This window comes from Odocoileus virginianus, chromosome 23 (genome assembly GCF_023699985.2).
Source record: "Odocoileus virginianus isolate 20LAN1187 ecotype Illinois chromosome 23, Ovbor_1.2, whole genome shotgun sequence".
Taxonomy (NCBI): Eukaryota; Metazoa; Chordata; class Mammalia; order Artiodactyla; family Cervidae; genus Odocoileus; species Odocoileus virginianus.
In genome coordinates this window covers 13,107,287-13,131,002 of record NC_069696.1, presented here as the reverse complement: position 1 = coordinate 13,131,002, position 23,716 = coordinate 13,107,287, and the positions used below count along the sequence as shown (strand labels likewise).

The window sequence follows — 23,716 nt, the reverse complement described above, 5'->3', positions numbered from 1 at the left end:
AGTATAATAAAAGTGATTGCTAATTCCTGAGGCTCAGGACAGGTGCATTTTTGGGGGTCAATTCAAAGATTATATAGTATTGGTTTTTATTTTTGAATCTGTCCAGATGACGAAGGGCATTGCAGGCCACTTAGATCACTTCAAGGCTTTGGAGGAGCACAGTGACAAGCCCCAGGTGCACACAGCTTTTAAGGATAGCAGGAAGGGACAGGACCGATTTTGAACCCGTTTTATCTGTTGTCTCAGGGGACACAGTAACCACTGCCTGTAGAGCTCGCCGCAGAACCCGGGCTTCCGTCCTAGTGAGGGGACAGGTAACAGGAGAACTAAGACCAGAGCATTCCTCTCAGAAGCACAGGGTGAGCGAAACGCCTGGGGCTACAAACCCCAGGGCATAGGCAGTAGGTCGGGCTGCACACCGGCAGCACGGACTCTGCGGAGTTCGACGGAAACCGAGAAGGAAGCTGAGAGCCTCCGAGCAGCCAGGACGGCAGGACAAGTCGGCGTGAACTAGTCAAGGCGCGCCGAGGGCTGCCCAGCCCCTGCCAGACAGCAGATCTTGGGTGTGGGATGCCGCCGCCAAGGCGGAAGCGAAAATGAAAGGCATTCAGTCGTGTCTGACTCTTCACGACCCCAAGGACTGTAGCCCCACCAGGCTCCTCTGTCCATGGGGATTCTCCAGGCAAGAATACCGGAGTGGGTTGCTATGCCCTCCTCCAGGGGAATCTTCCCAACCCAGGCATCGACCGCGGACGTCCCATACCGCGGGCGCAGTCTTCACCTTCTGAGCCAACGCGGAAGCCAAGCGGAAGGCGAAGAGGAAGTCCGCCACGAAGCCCCGCCCCCGCCGCGCAGCCCCGCCTCCGTCGCGCAGGCGCCCAGGGCAGGCGGGCGGCAGTGGGGACCAGGGCCGGGCCTCGCCGCCGCGGAAGCAGCGGAGGTGAGTGGCGCGGCCTGGCGGCCTGGAGGGAATGTGAGGGGACGTGTGCGGCCGCTCGCCGGTCACCTCACCGGCGTCCCGCTGCCCTGGCCGGGCCTGGGTTCCTTCGCGGAGGACTCGGGGATTCTGAGAGGAGAGGCAGGCGCCTTGGGGCCAGGCCGCGAAACTTGCGCCAGGCTTGTAACCGCGCTGCGCGGCGCTGCGGGCCCGGGAGCCGTCCGAGGGCCGGTTGGCTGACTGGACAGAACCGAGGGAAAAAGTCAGTGAACTTGACGGCAGGGCGGTAGACACGACGCGAACTGAAACTCAAAGAGAGTGACAACATAGGTCCCGAGAACCGCGGGGACACTCCCTGAGCTCAACGTACTTGCGGTTGAGATGTCCGTGGGAGACGAGAGAGAAGGGGGCTGGAGAAGAAATCTATGAAGTGATAATGGTTAAGGATTTTCCTAAACTACAGATATTAAGCCACAGATCAAACTGCTTAATGCAGCACAAGCAGGATAAGTAGGTTTAAAGCGGGGCGGGGGGGGGGGGGGGGGGGTGGGGGAAGTAGATACATATTCAAACAGCTGAAAGCAGGGAAGCCAGAGGGAAGTCCCCTAGGTCAGGCGGCGAGGCGGCCAGGAACGAGGCCGGAAGGTGGGAGAGTGCAGGGAACGCGTGAAGGATGCCGAACCTTCACCGCAGCCCAGCCTGCTGTATGGACAGTGGAGGGTGGAGTCTTTGGGAAAAGATAATTCCTGAGTTAAAGAGGCCTCACATGCCCAGGAAGGTTTGAAACACCACTCAGAGCCTTGAATTTTGTAAAATACTGTTGAATTCTCTCATGCTTATAATTTATACATCTCCTGATATGATGGTGCCCTGTTTCTTCCTGTATTGTTACTCTCCTGAGTTGCATTCACTGGCTTTCGAATGTTGAACCAGGTTTGCGTTCCTGGGTGGAATCCAGTCTGCCCTGATGCTCTAGGCCTCTTATGTATTATTGGATTCAGTTTGCTAATATTTTGCTGAAGAATTTTGTGAAGGATATTGCTCTGTTGTGTTGTTCAGTCGCTTAGTCGTGTCCATCTCTTTGTGACCCCATGGGCTGCAGCACGCCAGGCTTCCCTGACCTTCACTATCTCTGGGAGTTTGCTCAAACTCATGTCCATTGAGTTGGTGGTGCCATCAAACCATTTCATCTTCTGTCATCCTCTTCTCCTCCTGCCCTCAATCTTTCCCAGCATCAGGGTCTTTTCCAGGGAGTTGGCTCTTCACATCAGGCTAAAGTATTGGATCTTCAGCTTCAGCATCAGTCCTTCCAATGAACATTCAGGGTTGCTTTCCTTTTGGATTGACTGGTTTGATCTCCTTGCAGTCCAAGGGACTCTCAAGAGTCTTCTCCAGCACCACAGTTTGAGCGCATCACTTCTTTGGCACTTAGCCTTCTTTATGGTCCAACTCTCACATCCCTACATGACTACTACTGGAAAGACCATAGCTTTGACTATACAGAGCTTTGTCGGCAAAGTGACGTCTCTGCTTTTTAATACACTGTCGAGGTTTGTCATAGCTTTGTAGTTTTCCTATAATCAGTTCAATTCAGTCTCTGAGTTGTGTCCGACTCTTTGCAACCCTGTGGACTGCCGCATGCCAGGCTTCCCAGTCCATCACCAACTCCTGGAACTTGCTCAAGCTCGTGTCCATCGAGTTGGTGATGCCATCCAACCATCTCATCCTCTGTTGTCCCCTTCTCCTCCTGCCTTCAATCTTTCCCAGCATCAGGGTCTTTTCCAAGGAGTCAGTTCTTCGCATCAGGTGGCCAAAAATTGGCATTTCAGCCTCAGCATCAGTCCTTCCAATGAATATTCAGGACTGATTTCCTTTAGGATGGACTGGTTGGATCTCCTTGCAGTCCCAGGGACTCTCAAGAGTCCTCCAACACCATAGTTCAAAAGCATCAATTCTTCGGCACTCAGCATTCTTTATAGTCCAACTCTCACATGCATACATGACCACTGGAAAAACCGTAGCTTTGACTAGATGTACCTTTGTCAGCAAAGTAATGTCTCTGCTTTTTAATATGCTGTCTAGGTTGGTCATAACTTTTTTCCCAAGGAGCAAGTGTCTTTTAATTTCATGGCTGCAGTCACCTTCTGCAGTGATTCTGGAGCCCAAGAAAATAAAGGCTGTCACTGTTTGCATTGTTTCCCCATCTGTTTGCCATGAAGTGATGGGACTGGATGCCATGACCTTAATTTTTTGAATGTTGAGTTTTAAGCCAGCTTTTTCACTCTCCTCTTTCACTTTCATCAAGAGGCTCTTTAGTTCCTCTTCACTGTCTGCCATAAGGGTGGTGTCATCTGTGTATCTGAGGTTATTGATATTTCTTCCGACAATCTTGATTCCACTTGTGCTTCATCCAGCCCGCGTTTCACCTGATATACTCTGCATATAAGTTAAATATATGCAATATATAGCCTTGACACACTCCTTTCCCAATTTGGAACCAGTCCATTGTTCCCTGTCTGGTTCTAACTGTTGGCTTCTTGACCTGCATATAGATTTCTCAGGAAGCAGGTGAGATAGTGTGGTATTCCCATCTCTTGAAAAATTTTCTACAGTTTGTTGTGATCCACACAGTCAAAGGCTTTGGCATAATCAATAAAGCAGCAGTAGATATTTTTCTGGAACTCTCTTGCTTTTTCTGTGATCCAACAGATGTTGGCAATTTGATCTCTGGTTCTTCTGCCTTTTCTGAATCCAGCTTGAATATCTGGAAGTTCACACTTTACATACTGTTGAAGTCTGATTTGGAGAATTTTGAGCATGACTTTGCTAGTGTGTGAGATGAGTGCAGTTGTGCGGTAGTTTGAATATTCTTTGGCATCACCCATCTTTGGAATTGGAGTGAGAACTGACCTTTTCCAGTCCTGTGACCACTGCTGAGTTTTCCAAATTTACTGGCATATTGAGTGCAGCACTTTCCCAGCATCATCTTTTAGGATTTGAAATAGCTCAGCTGGAATTACGTCACCTCCACTAGCTTTGTTCGTAGTGATGCTTCCTTCCTAAGGCCCACTTTACTTTGCATGCCAGAATGTCTGCCTCTAGGTGAGTGATCACACCATCGTGATTATCTGGGTCATGAAGATCTTTTTTGTATAGTTTTTCTGTGTAATCTTGCCACCTCTTCTTATCTTCTGGTGCTGTTAGGTCCATACCATTTTTGTCCTTTATTGTGCCCATCTTTGCCTGAAACGTTCCCTTGGTATCTCTAATTCTTTGAAGAGATCTCTGGTCTTTCCAGTTAATGCTGTCAGGAATCAGTTAATCAGGTATCAGGTTTCAGCTGATAGTCTAGTCCAGTTAATGGTATCAAGGTACTACTGGCAGTTTTGGTTGTTCATGTGACACTAGGCTCAGAATTTCTTTGTTTTTTTTTTTTTTTGTGCACCCTGTTCTCCTTTGGGAACCATAAATTTGTTTTCTGTGTCAGAATTTCTTTGAAAGTATCCGTTTCTCTGTATTTTCTTTTTCCCTGTGGTTTGTTTATCTGCTTCTGGTTGCACCGGGTCTTTGCTGGGAGCAGGCCTTCTCTGCTTGCGGGGAGCAGGGGCTGCTCTCTGGTCGTGCTGTGCGGCTCCTCACTGCGGTGGTCTTGCCGCAGAGCGCAGGCTCTGGTGCGCGGGCGTCGACAGTGGCGGCTCCCGTGCTCTGTGGTGCGTGGGCTTAGTTGCTCCTCCGCACGGGGGCTCCTCCCGGTATCAGGGGTCCGTCCTCTGTATCCCTCATTGGTGGGTGGCTTCCTTACCACTGAGCCACCAGGAAAGCCCCCTGCTCTATATTCTGGACGTTTCTGTAGGTTGGTGTTCCTTCTGTTAATGCTTGACAATTTGCTGGTACAGCCATCTGGGCGTGAAGTTTTGCTGGGGCTCTATTTCACTTTAAAGCAAAATTTAAAATTACAGATTCACTTTTCTCAATAAATATAGATCTTTTCAGGTTTTCCATTTTGAGTCACTTTTGATAATTGGTGTTTTTTTCAAGAAAGGTGTTTGTTTCATCTAAACTGCCGAGTTCATTTGGTAAAAAAGGTCACTGCATTCCCTTATCCTTTTAATGTCTGTAGTCTTAGTGATAGCCCCTATTTTGTTCCTCATTATGGTAATTTGTATCATTTTTCTATTTTTCTTGATCAGTCTAACTAGAGGTTATCAACTTTATTGATGTTTTGAAGTAACCAGCTCTGGTTTTATTGACTTTTTCCCTATTGTTTGTCCATTTTCTATTTCTTTGATTTCTGTTCTTTATTATTTCCTTTTTTTCTGTGTATTTTGGGTTTAATTTGCCTTTTTCTAGCTTCTTAAGGTAGAAAGATGACTTCTTTTAAACCTTCATTTCCAGTTTAGGCATTTAAAGCTGTGAATGTCTCTAAAATCAGCTTAAACTGCATTGCGTATATTTTGATATTTTAGTTTTCATTTAGTTACAAGCTATTTTCTAATTTCTCTTGGGATTTCTTTTGTGAATCATGATTTATACAGAAATATATCACTTAATTTCCAAATATTTGGGGATTTTCCATGTATCTCTTTGTCACTGGTTTTAATTGAATTATTTCGGGGCTAGAGAATGTACTTTATGATTTCAGGCTTTTAAAGTTTGAAGCTCATTTTTTGGCCCAGCATATAGTCTTGTCCTGGTGATTACCTCATGTACACTTGACAAGAACGTGTGACCTTGAGCAGTCTCATAGTTGCCCTGAACTGGAGATCCCTTGCTGTAAGTTGCCCGTCTTCTCTGGATAAGAAGCAGGCATTGGGGAGCTTTGAAATGTGGGTGGTTCTTGGTTCTGCAGGTTACATGCCCCATCTCTTGACCTTGCAGATGGCGTGTGAGACAGAGCGAAACCCCCTGGGTGTGTTCAAGTGCCAGCTCTGTGCCTTAACAGCTCCATACAGCTACAAGGGGCAGCAGCCCCCTGACAGCCAGTCTGTCATGTGAGTACCATGTCCCAGCCCAGGAGCCCCCCAGAGCTCGCCGGTCTGAATCTGACACAGAGCTCGGGTGTCATGTCTGGGCCCCCCCTACCCGGGCCCTGGGTGCTTCCGGTGTGACCCACACCTGGAGGGTTCAAGGGCCATCTGGCTCTGCTGGAACCTCCCAGTCCCTCCCTCCGTGTTAGGCCCAGGGGCCAGCCTTGGGTGGACTTGCCTGCCCGCAGCTCCTGTTCTGGTGGGAGTGAGCCCTGAGGGCCAGCCTCTGCCCAGGAAAGGCCTGCAGTCGAGCCAGTGGGTCCCAGGCCTTGATTCTTGACCTTCAGCTCACTGAGCACCCACAGTGGGCGGCCCCCAGGGAGGTCTGTGCAGCTGCCGAGTCCCTGTCAGCGGAGGTCCGGGCCTTCCCGCCCCACTTCCTGTCCTGCAGCCTCCTGGAGGAGAGCTACGTGATGCGGGACCCCTTCACCCCCGACAAGGGCAGGTTCCTGATCGTCGGCTCCAGGTGCAGCGTGTGCAGCAAGCTGGTGTGTGTGGACCCGGTGGGTAAGCCGCGTGCGCCTGGGGACGCCTTCCCTCTCTCCCCCGTGGCCGGGACCTCACACCCGTGGTCTCGGGAGAGGTGACCTTCGTGCCGTTCCCAGGGGCAGTGTGAGCGGCACCCTTTCCTGGCCTTGGTGTTCCTGGGCCCCCTCACGGTCCCTTGGGGGGCAGCTGCTCTGCCCCATCACGGGTGGGTCCCTGCAGTCAGCAGAGGGCTCGGGAACAGGGAGGCTGGGGTCAGTGTGAGGGTCTCGGTGGGGGTTGAGGAGAGAGCTTCCTGGAGGCTCTGCACCACCGCCCACGCCCCTTAGCCCCTAGTTGCCTCCCCGCCCCCACCAAGTGCGGCTGGCGTTGTGCTCGTCCCTCCGTGGGATCATGGCCTTTCTAATCGTCCCCCAGGGCCCTTGCAGAGGAAGGGGCGCGCTTTCTGGAGCGTTTGTTGTGTGCCAGACCCTGTGCTTGGGACGTGTGTTGCCAGCCACGCCTTCTTCAACCCGGTCCCAGCCTGGTCAGGCAGAGCAGTGCTGCGCCCATTTTATAGGCGAGGAAACTGAGATCTGGAGGTGGAGTTGGCCCAGTTGAGTGGGCCAGCTGAGCCTGTTGTCCAAAAGCCCGAGGACGGGTGGGGTGCAGCTGCGGAGACCCTCACCCTGAGCGCGTCTGCAGCCCAAGCGCCTGCCCGGGGGCCCAGGGCCAGCGATGGAGGGGTGGGGGGCCGTGCCACAGAGCGGGTGGGGACAGCCAGCCTCCATCCATCAGAAGTCAAGGTGATGACACTGGCAGGTGGGAGGAAGCCTCAGCCCAGGCAAAGGCCCGGAGGGAGCCACACCACCGCGGGGGTGTGGAGACGGGCAGCTGGGGCGGCTGAGGCCCTGTGTGGACGGGAAGTGGCTGGAGTCAGGGGAGTGGGGCCAGGTGGGGGACAGCCAGGACTGCCACCCCCGGGAGTTCGGGCTGCACTTGGTGACAGGGGATGGGGCCCCGTGTGGCATCAGATCTCCACAGTTGTCTTGGTTGAGGCACAGCCTAAGCTCCTGGAAGGAAGGGACTCCGATACACGGGACAGATGAGACGAACAGAGCCCGGCCCAGGTGGTGCTGCCGGGGCACAGCTGTGGTCCTCAGCACAGGACCCGTCGGGGCCCCTGGGGATGTCGCTGCTCCGCCGTCACGTCTGCATCCCCGTTGGTGGGAAGGGACCGGAGCTCACATGCCTGTTCCTTCAGAGGGCATGACCAGGAGGTGGCACACAGCTGTGGTGACGCCGCTGAGCAGACTCAGCCACGTGGCCACACCTGGCTGCAGGGTGGCTGGGAGGCAGGTCTGGGCCCTGTGCCAGATGGAAATCAGTGCAATGTTAGGGATGCCACGGTCGCCACTGTACGTGGTGGAGCAGTTCTGACCTCCTGCCCGGACCAGCAGGCCACTTGGCCGTGGCCTCCGGCTCTATGGGCTGTCCCTCCCTCCCCCGGCTGCTCCCAGCACCAGTGTCACCGAGCCCCTGCCCCACCGCCGTGATAGCCGGAAGAGGGAGGGACCTCGGGTTTCCAGCCTGTTGGGCCTGGCCTGTGCTCATCCTCTGCCCACGGTGGAGCCCTGCCCTGCAGAAGCCAGGCTGCACCGTCTCTCCTGGCCGCCTTTGCAGGTCTTGCCGAACCAGTCCCACGGCCTGTGGGCTCTGACCCTGGCTCATTTGCCCCCACTGCCCTCCTGGAGGCCCACTGGCTCTTCTTCTCTTAGATGAGGACCACCCTCCTGGAGGTGGGCAGCCAGGCCCCTGCGCCCCCCTCTCCCTCTTGCTGTCTGGCTCTGGCCACACCCCCCAGCTCCTCTCTGCTGCTGTGTATCTGGGGGCCTCGCCTTACCCCCTGCCCTGCCTGCAGTGAAGGGCTGCCCTCTGGGAGATGCTGCACTGGGCTTCTTGTGGCACTCAGCACTCCCCCCTGCTTCTTTTAGGAATGCAGTTTATTCTACTCCAAGAGATTTTGCCTCCCCTGTGTCCAGGACAACATGGATGCTTTCCCTCAGGAAATCCAGCGAGACTTGGAGAAAAGGAAAGTCCCCTCCACGAGGCCTGCCAGCCAGCGCAGTTCTCGACCATGAGTGCAGTCGGGTACCAAGTCCACCTGGGGCTCGTGCCCACGCGGGCTTCCATGGCCCAGGACAGAGACGGGGCCGAGATGGAGCCGCTGTGCCGGCCTTCTTCCTGGGCCACTGGGAGCCGTGTCTGCAGCCGCACCAGGGTCAGGAACTGGCAGAGGCGGTGCCCACAGCCAGACCCCAGATGCCAGCGCTCAGGGACCGCAGCCGCCCACCCTCACAGCCCCCAGCTTAGCAGCTGGTGAGACGCTGGCCCGTGGGCTCGCCTTGTGCCCCCGGTCCGTAGAGGGTGGAGCTGCTCTGTCCGAGTCTGTGAGTTCTGCGGGGCCAGCGCACGCTGCCTGTGGGTGACAGAGACATGTCTGATGAGGGGACGAATAAAGAGCTTTTACTGACCGATGTTGGTGCTGAGTTTTGTCTTCTGGGGCCACACTGTCCCAGGCCCACTCTGTTACTGGACCCTGACAGGCAGAGACAACCTCAGGCTTGGGTTCAGGGCAGACCCTATAGTTGGGACTTGTTTTTCCAGACAAGCAGTTCATCTCACAGCATCACTCAAAACTCCCCAAATAATTTTTAAAAATAGTTTATTTTTTAAAACCATTAAGGCAATACTGTACCCTGAAATTAACTCTTTACATTCATCAGTCTTACAGTAGGACATTCCAAACATATAAGTTCCCATCAATTTAGGATAGAAATTAATATATATGATCAGTTCAATCTCCTAAAGGGAAAATGAATAAGATCCATTTTTTTAAAATTTAAATTAACGTTATTTTATAGCCATTTTCTAATTGCCTGGCACGACCACCAGGAAAGTGACCAAGGAGATCCCACTCGCTGTCCTCTGCATACCCCAGCTTCCCTGACCCCAGGTGCCCCACCGATCACACCCAGGGGGCTGAGACTCAGAGGTCATTTGGAGCCTACCCAGAAAAGCTCTGCTTTGGAATTGCTCCTGTTTAGTATGAAATGCAAGGGGTCTGTCAGCCCCTAAATGCTTTGAGAGCATTAAGGCACCAAGAACAGTAACGGACCAACACACACCAAGGGATCAGGCCCAGTCCTGGCTTTGGAAACTGCATGGCTCTGCCGCCGTCTGGCAAAGGCTTCTGTGCTCCATGTGCCCCAGGCACAGACGCATGTCAGGAAGAAGCCCGCCCAGGTTTGGAACAGGTCGCCTGGGAGATGCACGGGGTCCGTGGCTTCCGCTGGAGGCTGCCAGCGCAGCTGACGAGAGTCCCTGTCTTAGCATCTCTCAGAGTGCAGAGCTCTTTGGTAACAACCCCCAGGTAGTAATTACCTGAAGAGCAGACAGCTGCTTACTACACAGAAGTTCCTCCAGCGGGACCATGGGTCTGCCTTGCTGATAGACAGGCTTGCCTGTGCGAAATGATGAAGAGAACAGATTTACAGGGAAATAAATTCCAGGTGGCTCAGAAGAGAAGGAAAGCTCAGACGTGTGTGCGTGTGTGCATGTGGGGCGGGGGGGCGGGGATGTCTGGGAAGGGGCGGGCCTGTGTGCGCATGCAGTTGTATTTCTGTTGTGACGTTTCAGCTTTTTCTGTGTTTCCAACAGGTCCAAGAGCCAGGCTACTAAACAGTATACATCAGTTCACACTGATTTCAGAAAAATCCCAATGTTTGTTGTTAGATGCATGATTGTAGGTTAGTAAAATATTAGGATTTTTAAAAAACCCTCAAATCACAGTATTTAAGATATAGCTATTAACATAGTTCCTTTTACCATACCGTGTAGGAAAAAAGAAAAGTGATACTCGAACACAAATACTGTAACTATAGGGCACTGAGTGGTATCCATCTCGTGTGAGGTACGTTGTTTTTTAGGCCTGAAAAAAGGACCAGACCATCTGTGCCTTTAAAAAGAAACTTCCCCAAAGCGAATGATTTTTCCTGGAAAAGATCAGCTACTCGTCTTCAGGGCCTCTCACCCCGTGGCCCCCACCTTCTGTCCCAGGAGGCAGGGCTGGTCGTGGGGTCTTGTCTGTGCTCCGGCGGGCACGATGCTGTACTGGTCACCACGCCGCTGGGGGTCGGGGGGCCGGGAAGGCAAGAGAAGAGGAGGCTGCTGTGTTACCTTCTCTGGGGGAAGCGGGGACGCTGTTCACATTCGACCCAAACTAGCAAACACATTTTTAAATGAAAAAAACGGACCCGGGTCTCAGTTTGCTGTTTTGCGATGTAAAAAATTGGTATTTGATTTTTTTTCCCCCCAAATAATGTGTTTAACAGCCACGGGGGCCCCGAGGTCCTCTATGTTATGAGTTGCTCAATCAAGATGTGACCTTGGCGTGGGTGCAGTGTGGTCTGTTCTGTGCAGAGGGTTCCAGCTGAACCACATCACGTGGCCCCCTCTTCCTCAGGGGGGTTATACTTCTGCCTCAGGGGGGTTATACTTCTGCCTCAAGCTGAAATTCTGAGAAGCAGACTAGATCTGAGGAGTCTGGGCGCCCCAAGCCAGGAAAAGGCGTGTGGAAGTCAGCCTCAGGCAGCAGCCTCTCTGCTCTAATAAGTGGGCCACGCCCATAGCAGCCCACTCTATGGGAATAAAGTAGGAACCTGCCGCACCCCACAGAAACAGCATCGTGGAAAGCGTTATGTAACTCTTGAAGTGACTTTGAAGACATGTCTTTTTTTCCCGTAGAGCACTTTAGTTTAGTTTAGTTTGTCCGGCAGTTCCCAGAGAAGGAGGAGGGCCTCCTATATTCCCAGTCAGACCGAGCTGCTGCCCTTGCTTTCACTCTGGTGTGTGTCTCTGCTGAGGGTTGGTAGCCATTTTCCTAATTGTGCTAAAAAATGGTGCCTAAAAATAGATGTAAATCTCAGCCAACACTCAGACTTCAACCTTTGGAGCCTAATCTTGGGTCTTCTTGGAGAGAAGTTCCCCGGAGGAAAGCGTGCCCCCGGAAAAGTCCTATTCCTGGGAAGGGGGAGCATGCGCAGGGAGAAGGGCACTATTGGCAGCATTCAGGCCGCTGGTCAGCGCTCACTGCCACGGCCCTCCGTCCACTCCTCCCCACAGGGCGGTCCACGGGGCCCCCCTGCTGCAGGCGGGCCATGCCGTCTGGAGAGCCGAGGCAGGAGTCCCCTTAGCTGACCGCTCCAGGCAGAGATTTCGTTGCCGAGAATCTGTCACCCCAGGGGACCAGGCAGACCTTCCGAGCCGGGAGCACCTGCATGTCTTCCTCGCAGGATCCACGTTTTGAAAGGCCGTGCAGGTTGAAGAGGCACTTTCAGGTGACTGGTTTTCCAGGGTCCCTGGAAGCCCCTACTGAAGGCCAGGCCAGTGGCCAAGTTGGTCTTAGCTGGAAGCACCTGACTCCTTGGTTGAAACAGTGGACTTATATTTAAATAGGACTTTTAAAGACATTCCAGAGATGAGTGTGGTCATTGGGTCAAGACAAAAGAAGCTCTCTGTCATGCATCCGGCCGTGAGTCGTCAAAACGTCTGGTGTCACAGTGGCTTGAAAAGGAGTCAGGCAGAGAGGGGCTCAGGTGTGACTTGGGGGCGGAGGCGCAGGGAGCCGCAGCTGCCGAAGGCTTGCACAGAGACCTCTCTCTCTGCTCTCGCCTGCCAGCATCTCCCTGTGAGCAGGCTCCCCCTCGGCCAGCAGGTGAAGCTGCGGAGGAGGCAGGCCCTGGGTGGGCCAGGCACCTGGGCCCTCAGCAGCGAAGGCGCGGAGTCCTAACCCCTGGACCAGTGGGGAATTTCCAAGGCTCCCTTTAAATGATAAAATTTCCTTTAAAAATCCACATAGGCTTCCGTGTCTCAGGGTGCACACAGCAGAGGTGGGCACACAGTCTCTGAGCCCTGATCACAGACGGTCTGACTAGGGATGCACCGAAGGCCCCAGTGCTCCATGGACCTTAGATTTAACAGAGGCTCGTGACGGCCCTATCGACGTGGCTGTCCAGCTGCAGATTTGGGGAAATAGTAGCTGCTCAATTAATAGCTTTCTCATCATCAATCATCCAAACAAGGGCCCTACCTGTGCCTGGAGCTTCTGATCAGATCATAGGCTGCCGCGTTCTGTGCTGTTAAATCGGAAGGAGGGCTCACTTTAACAGGGCCGGCTCTCAGGCATTCTGGAATTCTTTCCCTTCGGTTCACAGTCACCGTTGACACCTATGCGTGAACACTCTTTGGGAAGATGCTTTGAACCCCTCTCCCCAGAAAGCTGTGTAGAGGTCACAGGGCTCCCGGAGGCCAGGCGGGCAGCGGGCAGGGCTGCCGTCAAACTGCTCCTCTGACACTGGACGTCAGGGAGGCGGTGTCCTGCGTGTGCAGCCCTCAGGCTTCTCGCAGTGTGGCGGGGGCAGAAGTGAGCCCGTGGGACCCCCACCGGAAGTGCCCAGGAGGCAGAGAGGAGGGCCACTGGGGGCAGCAGGGCGGCCCAGAGGCCCCATGGTCCACCTGTCCAGACAAAGGCCTCCGGTAGTCTGTGGCCTCTGGGGAGTTTGGCACTTGGTGTTAAGTGAGAGAACGAAGAACCAGGTTTAAACAGTGGCTTAAGACAGATCAAGGTGGTGAAAGGGGGGGTCCCACCATGACCTGCATCCAGCACCGTGGGCGGCTGGCTCTACACTGGTCATCTGAAGTTTCTGGAACCCGCTTCCACTGGACCTTATGCTGATGTCTGCTAAAACCTCACAAGCAAGAAGCATGCTCCTTCGATAGCTCCTGTTTGAAACACTACCATATACTAAACTGGTGAATAATTCATCCATAATTTGACTATCAATGCTCAGAGAAATCTCTGATTGTGTGACCCCAGATATTCTGAGTGGCAATGAGTGGCTCTGTTATTTCAAGTGAATTTTTTCCTATTAACAAGTGAACAATGTCAGGTTGCTTTCAGGCCAAGGTCCTCTGTGGCTTCACCATGGGCTTCCCTGGTGGTCTGGCCGGACCCCAAGAGGACCAAATGCTTGCTGACACCGTGGATGCAGAGGCTGGGCCAGCAGTCAGCTTGTTCAGTGGCAAGCATGAGTTGGGAGCGGTTTCAGATAGGTCCTACGAAAAGCTAAACAGAACCAACAAGTCTTCTGAAAGCCTGAGGCTTGAGCCTCACTTTCCAAAGCTGTGTCTCTGTGCATAGACCTGTCCCGAAACACCAGAGCAAGAGGCGGTACACACACAGGATCCAGCCCGCAACCCCAAGACTCACACGAGCCACAGGCCTCCAGGCTGTGGGAGTCAGCCCAGGGAGTTCCCATCTCAGGGAAGAACGGGGACACAGGTGCACCTGTGACTCAAAGCTCACCTCCTTTCTGACTTAGGGTGACCCCTGACTGGCATCAGTTCTAAAGAGGAAATGCTTTCATTTGTTTCCAGCAGGTCCTTTGATTGCATCTTAAAAATAAAAGATAAAAGCATCACCGAATGTATAACATGTACAAAGATGTCCTAATTGTAAGGCTTGCTCTTTTTTAAGCTGAAGTCTTAGTTTTTTGTATGATAATGCTGATCTTGGGGACTTTTTCAAATTCAATCCTAGCCATTCTTTAACAGCAGATAATAATGACATTCTAGAACCAAATGTCCTATAGACAGAGGGGGAGGGACATCAAGGGTCAAAAGTGCTGCTGGCCCAGGAGGCATCCAGGGGCTGAACCGGCTATGGGGTGGGGAGGTACTCTGGCAGCTCTCTGACAGGACAGTTAATCCAGGTGGTGGACAGGACCATGTGCTCTAGACAAAAACCATAATCCACACTGCCTCCAAACTGGACTGAGGTTGAAAACTTGACCTTTAAGGCTGAATCAGACATTTTAGATTTTGGTAAAACCACCTTATATATGTAGCTGGAAAAGGAGACAACTCTTGAAATCCTTGCAAAAACCACCGGCCTGCTGTGAATCCTGAGACCAAATAAAACCATTTCATTTCCACCCCCCAACCCTGCCCCCCACCCAGGCCCATTCTCCAGATAAGACCCCTGTCCCCACCCCCACGCTATAAAGTTACAGGTGCCTTGTCCTCTCCACCCCAGGGAGCAGCTACCACCAACAGGGGTTAAAAAGAAAGAAAGCTGCATATTAGAAAAGCAACGTAGAAAAAGACCAAGGAGCTGCCTTGACAGAGGGGGCCTGGAGCAAGATTCACAAATAACTTGTCAGTTTGCCCCTGGAGACACGACCCTGGCCCCCAAACAGCTCGGCTCAGTGTATTCAGACTTGATAGGGAATCGAGCCGAGAGGAATGGGAAGCGGACTACACTTCAGAGTCCCTCTTGTTCCTGTTGACCACAGGTGCTAGCTTAAAACAGGGAGGGGATCGAGTCCAGAGGGGCCTTGAGACATGGCTTTCTGGAATCTTCTACACACGCCTGGGAACAGGCTTTTCCACATACTACTTACAACCACAAAAACAGCAAACTTAAACGAAACAACCGATGCATTTTGATAAGCTTATTGAAATCATTCTTTGACATTCTAAATCCTGTGATTCAAAAATAGCACGTTGTCTTTCTTCGAATTCAGGAAACAGAACCGAAGTCTTCCAAATAAATATTTCACTGCTTTTAAAATACTTAACCTTTGGAGACATCTATGTTTACAGGATTATAAAAGTTTAAAAGTGCTGATTAGTTTTCAAAATTATAAAAGAGCACAACAGTCAAAAAGCGGTAAAAAGGGAAGACAGACCACGTATTTTGAGGTTAATGCACTGATAAATTCCTAACACGATATAAAGAAATCTGCATTGATTCACATCAGGCACATTAAAAATCAGACCGCTGAACACCATTCCCCATCATTTCCCAAGTCCTGACTAGCAGCTGCTCCTCACCAGCATCTCAAGACTCTGCACTGCTCTCAGAAGTGGTTACAAAAAAGAAACGTGGAATAGCGTGCCGGTTACCTAGCGAGCATACTTCCCGTGGTTCCAAGGCTTCCATGGTGGACATCTGTGCAAAGCTGCGTTGCTCCCATCGCTCCACTGTAGTGCTGTCCCCTCTGAAAACCCGCCAGAAGCCCCTTCCGCGTGCGCGGCCAGGGCATCAGTACATGTCCCTGTAGATCTCCTGCAGCAGCGGGTGCAGGGCGGCGTCCGACTCCGTCTTCTTGATCACCTGCACCAGCTGCGCGTGCTCTGTGACCAGCTGCCGCAGGTCTGCCATCTTTTGCAGGAGTTTTGGGAAGAGGAAGACGTCGTCAGGATGGTTGTTCTGTAGGTGGAGTTTGAGCACGTGCACAATGCCCTCCTGCATTTTTTCAATGTGTCCTACGTTTAGGAGGCCGGGCCGATCTACCCTCAGGAGAGAGGAGAGAGGTTTCAGTGGCGTAACCAGCACGTTAGTGCCTAGTAACAGGCTTCCGTTCTGAGAAACCAAACATCCTGACCGGACTCTGCGTTTCTTACCCAAAGCTCAGCCTCCTTTACACACAGTCCACTTGCCTAGAAGACAGAACTACATTTTTCCCAAATCGCTGGGCCTGGGATAAACAGGAGGAATACTCGTTCCTAAATATTTCTTTTCTTTTTTTAAAATGTATTTTATTTATTTGGTTGCAACAGGTCACGGCTGCAACTCACGGAATCTTCTATCTTCACTGGGGCATGTGGGATCTAGTTCCCTGATCAGGGATTGAACCTGGGCCCTCTCCACCGGCCTCGAGGAGCCTTAGCTGCTGGACCACAAGGGAAGTCCCTCTCAGTATTTCTATGACCTTAAAACCACTAGCTAGCTTACAGGGTGACTACTTCATTTAGAGTTTATCTGATGGCCACCTGTCAGGGGAAAACCCCCAAAACATTAGGAGTAGCAGCTATACATACAACCTACTTGTGCCTAATATGGAAAATGATATCCTTCTTCCTGCATCTTCTTAGGTACTCCATTTCAACAATGCTTGAGGAGTGTGATTATGTGCAACATAGGTTTTGTGGTACAAAGCGCCGTTCCAGGCACCTTCTCATGTGTGTGAATATGTGTGCTCAGTCGCTTCAGTCGTGTCTGACTCTCTGCGACCCCCCAGGCTCCTCTGTCCATGGGATTTCCCAGGCGAGAATCCTGGAGTGGGTTGCCATTTCCTTCTCCAGGCGATCTTCCCGACCTAGGGGTTGAACTCACGTCTCTTATGTTTCTTGCGTTGGCAGGAAAATTCTTTACTACTGTGCCATCTGGGAAGCCCACCTTCTAATATAAATCAGCCAAAAAGTAGGTGGAGCCAGAAAGGAATGAGGGGATGGATACAGGCTGGCGACAGGGCTGAGGACACCTGGAGAGGCGACATGTGAGGCTTGGAGCAGGAAAAGCGAGGTGGACACCAGGTGACCTCCCCAGGGTGGCTCAGACACGGGCACCCGCACCTGGGACAGCTCAGACCGCGCATCCCGAAAGATCCAGAAAGATCAGCCCCCGCCATCCATACTCAACAGGCAGCGCTCTCTTTGGAATCCCACACATCACTAGGGTTTTCAAAAGTGTTGTGAAAAATATGGACTTGTCATTTTTGGCAGGGGGTGAGGTGGGGTGGGGGGGTGGGGCAGAGGTTGTAAAATAAATATTAGGTTTTTAAAGAGAGAAGTTTTAAAAAAATAATAAGTGAATCCCACTTCATAATTGTAGCCCCATCATATAGATTTCATGTATGTCTCACCAGATATTTTTCTGATCTGATTATAATTTCTTTTATAAAACTGTGGTCACACTACTTATATAAACAGTCATGCATCACTTTCCCCACCACACTGCATCTTGAGCATGCAAAGGACAGTGACAGATTATGTACGACTGCCTTGCCACTCTGCTTTTTACCTCCACCTGACTGTGCCCAGCTGGATGGCCAGAGGGACAGACCTCGCGGAGCTGGGCCACCCTCACCCAGCTCTGTGTCCAGAGTCGGGGCCACTGCGGTCAGCCTCAATTCCGCGAGTGAGGGACTCACAGGGGACGCTACAGCTTCAGGCAGCAGTGGCCCCTCGGGTCTCCCTCGTGGCTGGGTGGGGTTGAGTTTACAATAGAGGGATGACCTTCTTAGACCCAGGACAGGGCTATTTAAAGGAATGGGAGGCTGAGCCAAAACTCTGCAGAGCTAGCTCCCTGCACAGAGTGCCAGGTTTTCCTTCACTGGAATCCATTTCCTCTGGCAAAGCATACTGTGCAGTCATACCTGTTAGCTGACTACTGATGTTTTCATTATGAAATTGCATAAGTACACCAATACAGACAGCAACTGGACTAACATCCGTGTGGCACTTTATAGAATACTGTCTGCAACATGGACACAAGATATAATAAGAGTTATAACACGGTCGTCCCATGGTATCTGTGGGGATTGTTCTAGGACCCCTTGAGAGTCCCTTGGACTGCTGGGAGATCCAACCAGTCCATCCTAAAGGAGATCATTCCTGAGTGTTCATTGGAAGGACTGATGCTGAAGCTGAAACTCCAGTACTTTGGCCACCTGATGGGAAGAGCTGACTCATTTGAAAAGACCCTGATGCTGGGAAGGATTGAGGGCAGGAGGAGAAGGGGACGACAGAGGATGAGACGGTTGGATGGCATCACTGACTCAATGGACATGGGTTTGGGTAGACTCTGGGAGTTGGTGATGGACAGGGAGGCCTAGGCATGCTGCGGTTCATGGGGTTGCAAAGAGTCAGACATGACTGAGCAACTGAACTGAACTGAACTGAAACACCTAAATCCATGAAAGCTCAAGCCCCTTACATAAAATGGTCCATAACCTGTGCACATCCTCTCAAACATATTACATCACTTCTAGACCACCTGCAATGCCTCAGTGTAAACAGTATGTGAACAGTTGCCAGTGTATGGCAAATTGAAGTTCTGTTTTTTGGAACTTTCTGGAATTTTTTTTTCTGCATGTTTTCCATCCACGGTTGATTCTTCAGTTGCAGAACCAACGAGTATGGAGGCTGACTGAATATGATGGTGTTATTATAACACATATACATTGTAATATTACTACAATTATATCTGATATATAATAGTGGGTATGATAATAATGAAAGTGAAAGTCACTTAGTCGTGTCTGACTCCTTGCGACCCCATGGACTATACAGTGCATGGAATTCTCCAGGCCAGAATCCTGGAGTGGGTAGCCTTTCCCTTCTCCAGGGGATCTTCTCAACCCAGGGATAAAACCTAGGTGTCCTGTATTGCAGGCGGATTCTTTACCAGCTGAGCCACAAGGGAAGCCCATGATAATAATAGATATCAGTAAATTTTAATTATTAATGATACTTAATATATTTTGTTGTCATTTAATTCTTCAGTCATGCCTGACTCTTTGGGACCCCATGGACTGTAGCTCACCAGGCTCCTCTGTCCATGGGATTTCCCAGGCAAGAATACTGGAGTGGGTTGCCATTTCCTTCTCCAGGGAATCTTCCCAATCGAGGGATCAAACCTGCATCTCCTGCATTGACAAATGGGTTCTTTACTGCTGAGCCACCAGGAAAATGCCCCCTAATATATTTTATTACTGGAGTGGGTTGCCATTCCCTTCGTGGGTTGGATTCCCTTGCCAATCCCTTGCCATTCCAGGGGATCTTCCTGACCCAGGGATCGAACCCAGGTCTCCTGCATTACAGGCAGGCAGATTCTTTACTGTCTGAGCCACCAAGAAAGCCCTGATACAGTACATCCTCTTACAAATAAAATATATGTTTGTGTGGATCCAAAGGGGACACATTACTACTTTACAAATGCGCTGCTGTCCTGTCACTCACTCACTCAGCCGTGCCTGACTCTTCTGCGACCCCATGAGCTGCAGCCCAGGAGGCTCCTCTGGGTTGCCATTTCCTTCTCTGTGGAACCTTCCTGACCCAGGGACTGAACCCACATATCCTGTTCGGTAGGCAGATAAAGCAACATGAATTGGGATTGACATAGACACACTGCCACACATGAAATAATCAGCAGAGACCTACTGTGCGGCACAGGGGACCCTTATCCTGTAACAACCTAAACGGGAAAATAATCTGAAAAAGAAGAGACGTTCATGCGTGTGCATCTGAATCACTTCGCCGTACACCTGAAACTGACAACACTGTAAACCAACTACACTCCAGTATAAAGTAAGAATGGTTAAAAATAAAAAGTGAAAGCTCTGAAACAGGAGAAGTTACCTTTGCTGCAATATGATCCGACACGGATCTCCTCACTGAATCCTGGTTAGTGTCACTGTGGGAGCTTGGACGCCCTCCCCACCCCCCACCCCCCAGTGGCGGCTTCATCCCACTCACATCAGATTTAGTGCTGCCAGGCCCTGGAGACAGGAGGCCGGAAGCACCCTGGCCCTGACGGGAGATCAGCAGCCTACCTCCACAGCAGATGATAGCAGCCACAAAGAGCGAGATATCACTGTCGTCCAGCTCCAGTGCGTTGAACTTCATCGCAAAGTCGAACTTGGGCTCCATGATGTCACAGAAGGGTTTTCTTAGGCTTTTAAGGAATTCACGGGTTATGAAGCCATTCCCATAGGCTACCAACATCCCGTCTTTATTCATCACAGAAGACAGCATCGCAAATATGGCTTCGTAAACACCATACTTCAGCAGAGTGACCTGGTCGTTCAAGTCCAAGCTCGCAAAGCCCGGGATGGACTTGGCGAACTCCGTGAGCTCCGTGACGGTCTCCACGGACGTGCATTGGCAGCAGTGGAAGATGCGCACCTCGGCCTCCTTGTTCTGGATGCCGTTGGCCACCAGCTTGGCCACCAGGGTCTTCTCGGCCATGCACAGCGTCTCCATGTCGTGGATGACGAAAGGCTGCAGATAAAGACACTGGAATCAGTCGGATGATTGGCAACAAGCTGTCTGCTTAGTTATCATGAAACGGATGAGTAGTCACCGTATTTCAGCCACCTGAGAATCAAAGTCTGTGCAAAACACAGTCCTCATCCGTAACAACCTCAAAATCAGCTGGGGACAAAAGGACTTTTATTTATTTATTTTTTTAACATAAAATGCATAATTTTATTTATTTATTTATTTATTTAATTTTATTAGTTGGAGGCTAATTACTTTACATCATTACAGTAGTTTTTGTCATACATTGAAATGAATTAGCCATGGATTTACATGTATTCCCCATCCCCGTCCCCCCTCCCACCTCCCTCTCCACCCGATCCCTCTGGGTCTTCCCAGTGCACCAGGCCCGAGCACTTGTCTCATGTACCCAACCTGGGCTGGTGATCTGTTTCACCCTAGATAATATACATGTTTCAATGCTGAAAAGGACTTTTAATAGAGTTCAACACACATCAAAAAAGAGAGTCATCATCATCACCTGAAACTGGGTGGGAATGTCACTGCTAAGGAAGTGAAGGACTTCCCTGGCAGTCCAGTCGTCAGGTTCAGTGACTCCACTGCTTTGGGCCTGGGTTCAGTCCCTAGTCAGGGAACTAAGATCCCGCACGCCTTGCAGCACGGCCAGCAGCAACAAAGGGAAGTACTGATTTTGGCAATAAAGCTCACAAGAAAGAGAATATTAGCTAAGCACTCTAAATATTTGATAATTTTCTCTGGATTCCCAAATACTACTGCAATAGCCAGTCATTACAATAACTCTTTTCTTCTGTAAGCAATGGTGGTGGTGGTTTAGCGGTTTAGTTGCTAAGTCGTGCCCGACTCTTTGTGACCCCGTGGACTGTAGCCCGCCAGGCTCCTCTGTCCATGGGATACTCCAGGCAAGAATACTGGAGTGGGTAGTCATTTCCTTCTCCAGGGGATCTTCCCACCCAGGAATCAAACCCGGGTCTCCTGCCTTGAGGCAGATTCTTTACCGACTTAGCTAAAAGGGAAGCCCTGAGCTACAAGGGCTTCAAGCCTTGAGCTATAAACAATAATAGTTCATTTATTCCAGAGACTCTAAAAAAACAAATCCTAGGGTTTATTTTGGCAAAGTCATATTTAAATCGATGAAAAGTGATAAAACAAATGAAATGATCATAGTCACTGATCATTGGGGAATATGTGCTATTTTAACTATAAACTTTTGGTAAGTTGGGATTTCCTGGTGGTTCAGACAGTAAAGAATCTGCCTGCAATGCAGGAAACCCAGGTTCGATCCCTGGGTCAGGAAGATCCCCTGGAGAAGGAAATGGCAACCCACTCCAGTATTCGTGCCTGTAAAATCCCATGGATGGAGGAGCCTGGCGGGCTACAGTCCATGGGGTTGCAAAGAGTTAAACACGACTGAGCAACTTCACTTTCACTTGGTAAATTATTCATACGTGCATGCGTGCTAAGTCGCTTCAGTAGTATCTGACTCTTTGCGACCCCATGGACCATAGCCCTGCCAGGCTCCTCTTGTCCATGGGATTCTCCAGGCAAGAATACTGGAGTGGATTGCCATGCCCTCCTCCAGGAAAATTATTCATACCAGTAATTTTTAGTTTTTCCATTTTATGAACGTTAGAGATAACTTACCCAACACTGACTATTGAATGAATAAATTTCGCATGTAAATAAATGTAACTCAGAAAGTTGGCATCTGTGTAGAAGTAGACAAACACGCACTGTTAAACCCTTGCTCTCTGGGGATAAACCGGAAAGACTTGCAAGACCCCCTTTCCTGGTGCAGGAGACTGAAATCTCCCCACCGCTGCTCCACATTCTGAGACAGTCTCCACAATCTCCAAATGCTTGTGGCAGCTCCCAAAATGTGGCCTTACCATGTGCATCTAAACTCACCAGTCCTATCATTTTATAAAGATCTAATGGGCTGCCCCGGTAGCTCAGGTGGGAAAGAATCTGCCTTGAATGCGGGACACCTGGGTTCGATCCCTGGGCCAGGAAGATCCCCTGGAAAGGGGATGGCAACCCACTCCAGTAGTCTTCCCTGGAGATCCCATGGACAGAGGAGGCTGACGGGCTATAGTCCATGGGGTTGCAAAGAGTCGGACAGGACTGAGAGACTAACACAGTGGAGGACAGATAAGATGGTGGGCCATGGATTTGGAGCCAGTGTGCTCAGAAGAGACGGTGTATCTGGTGGGGCTTGGGAAAACAGGCACAGATAAACACTGCAGCCAAAATGCAGCCAGGTCTTTATGCGGAGCAGAAGAAACAGCAGTCTCCGAGGGAGCACTCTGACTCTTCTACAGGCCGGTGATGACTCGGGCTGAGGCATGATGTTCAGTCCCCGCTGGACAAACACTGAGTGGACGGGCAGCCCAGTGATTTTAAGAACCACTCTGCAAGTGGGCAAATCACATCACTGACAGTGCCTCCGGGCGCCACGGCATGACGTGTGCCCTTTCTGGGCTCACGAGCATCGGGATGAGCCACCTGCAGGGCACCTGTGGGTACCTGGCACAGAAGCGGAGGTGCTGGGATAATCTGACGCACTGTCTTTGAAATGTCTAAACAGAATCAGAATTCGCAAGATAGTCTTGAACCAAAAAAAAAAAAAGGATCTGATTTCGCATCTGAGGCAAGGGAGTATTTTTTAAATTATCTGTGAAGGACTGCAAACATCCTGAATACAAAAGTTAAAGCCAAATTTCGAACAATCTCAGGTTTGATGGAGAAAGACTAAAACTATCTTTTTCCAAAGACTTTAAAAGCAGGACAGGTTGACCTTTTGGGGGGAAAGTTTGGGGGCAATTTCTATGAAGTTGGAGCTTGGATTTAAGGTGGACTAGAAAAATTTTTTTAAAGTATAGATGGCAGTATTCCCTCAATTGCAGAAAATACAATATAAGGCCATCTTGACTTTATACAGATCACTGAGTTTTTAAAAGCACATTCAGCAGGAATAAAAATGTTCCATGAATTTTTTAAAAATGAGTTTTGCTGTTAAAAAAAAAACACTGGAAAAATACTGAGCTAAACGAAGTTATGGTCTGCCAGCATCTTTAACATAATGAGTGTACACCGTCGATCTTTAAGAATGGAGTTAGGGACTTCCCTGGTGGTCCAGTGGTTAAGGCCTTGCAATGCAGGGGATGCCGGTTCAACCCCTGGTCAGGAAACTAAGATCCCACATCGCATGCTGCTGAACCCAAACTAGAGAGTCTGTGCGCCACAACGAAAGACCTCACGCCTCAGCGAAGACCTGATGCGACCAAATAAATATTTTTTAAAAAAGAAATCACCTGCTAAAAAAATTTATTAAAAAAAAGAACTGGGTTAGCATAAGCAG

At 50.6% G+C, this 23,716-nt stretch overlaps 2 protein-coding genes across 10 annotated transcripts in view; one reads left to right on the top strand and one right to left on the bottom strand.

Annotated features, from left to right (window-relative positions):
• The first annotated feature begins 609 nt into the window (after positions 1-609).
• CDPF1 (cysteine rich DPF motif domain containing 1) lies at positions 610-8,963 on the top strand. Of its 7 annotated transcripts, none has more exons than XM_070453511.1 (5): positions 610-940; positions 5,816-5,928; positions 6,356-6,471; positions 8,113-8,228; positions 8,424-8,505. In XM_070453511.1, the coding sequence occupies exons 1-4, from the start codon at positions 668-670 to the stop codon at positions 8,205-8,207; spliced, it is 597 nt and encodes a 198-aa protein (XP_070309612.1). In that variant the 5' UTR covers positions 610-667; the 3' UTR covers positions 8,208-8,228; positions 8,424-8,505. The 7 variants fall into 7 exon arrangements, with proteins under 7 accessions (XP_070309612.1, XP_020757758.2, XP_070309607.1 ...); XM_070453506.1 differs by lacking the exon at positions 8,113-8,228 and adding an exon at positions 5,580-5,710 and having other exon boundaries at positions 870-940; positions 8,424-8,963; XM_070453508.1 differs by lacking the exons at positions 610-940; positions 8,113-8,228 and adding exons at positions 952-1,199; positions 5,580-5,710 and having other exon boundaries at positions 8,424-8,963.
• Positions 8,964-9,137: 174 nt separating this feature from the next.
• Positions 9,138-23,716, bottom strand: part of PPARA (peroxisome proliferator activated receptor alpha) — a 71,221-nt gene continuing 56,642 nt past the window's right edge. For all 3 annotated transcript variants that reach the window (XM_070453504.1, XM_020902080.2, XM_070453505.1), the window contains 2 exons: positions 19,890-20,337; positions 9,138-15,843 (listed from right to left, as the gene is read on the bottom strand). In XM_070453504.1, coding sequence (XP_070309605.1) covers positions 15,596-15,843; positions 19,890-20,337 — 696 coding nt within the window. In that variant the 3' untranslated portion in view covers positions 9,138-15,595. The remainder of the gene's footprint in view (positions 15,844-19,889; positions 20,338-23,716) is intronic.

Excerpts from the sequence above, each read along its gene's own strand:
- CDPF1 (XM_070453506.1), top strand. The coding sequence starts at position 5,816 with ATGGCGTGTGAGACAGAGCGAAACCCCCTGGGTGTGTTCAAGTGCCAG. Across the intron at positions 5,929-6,355 it reads CCTGACAGCCAGTCTGTCAT|CCTCCTGGAGGAGAGCTACG; the intron begins GTGAGTACCATG and ends CCTGTCCTGCAG. Across the intron at positions 6,472-8,423 it reads GGTGTGTGTGGACCCGGTGG|GAATGCAGTTTATTCTACTC; the intron begins GTAAGCCGCGTG and ends TGCTTCTTTTAG.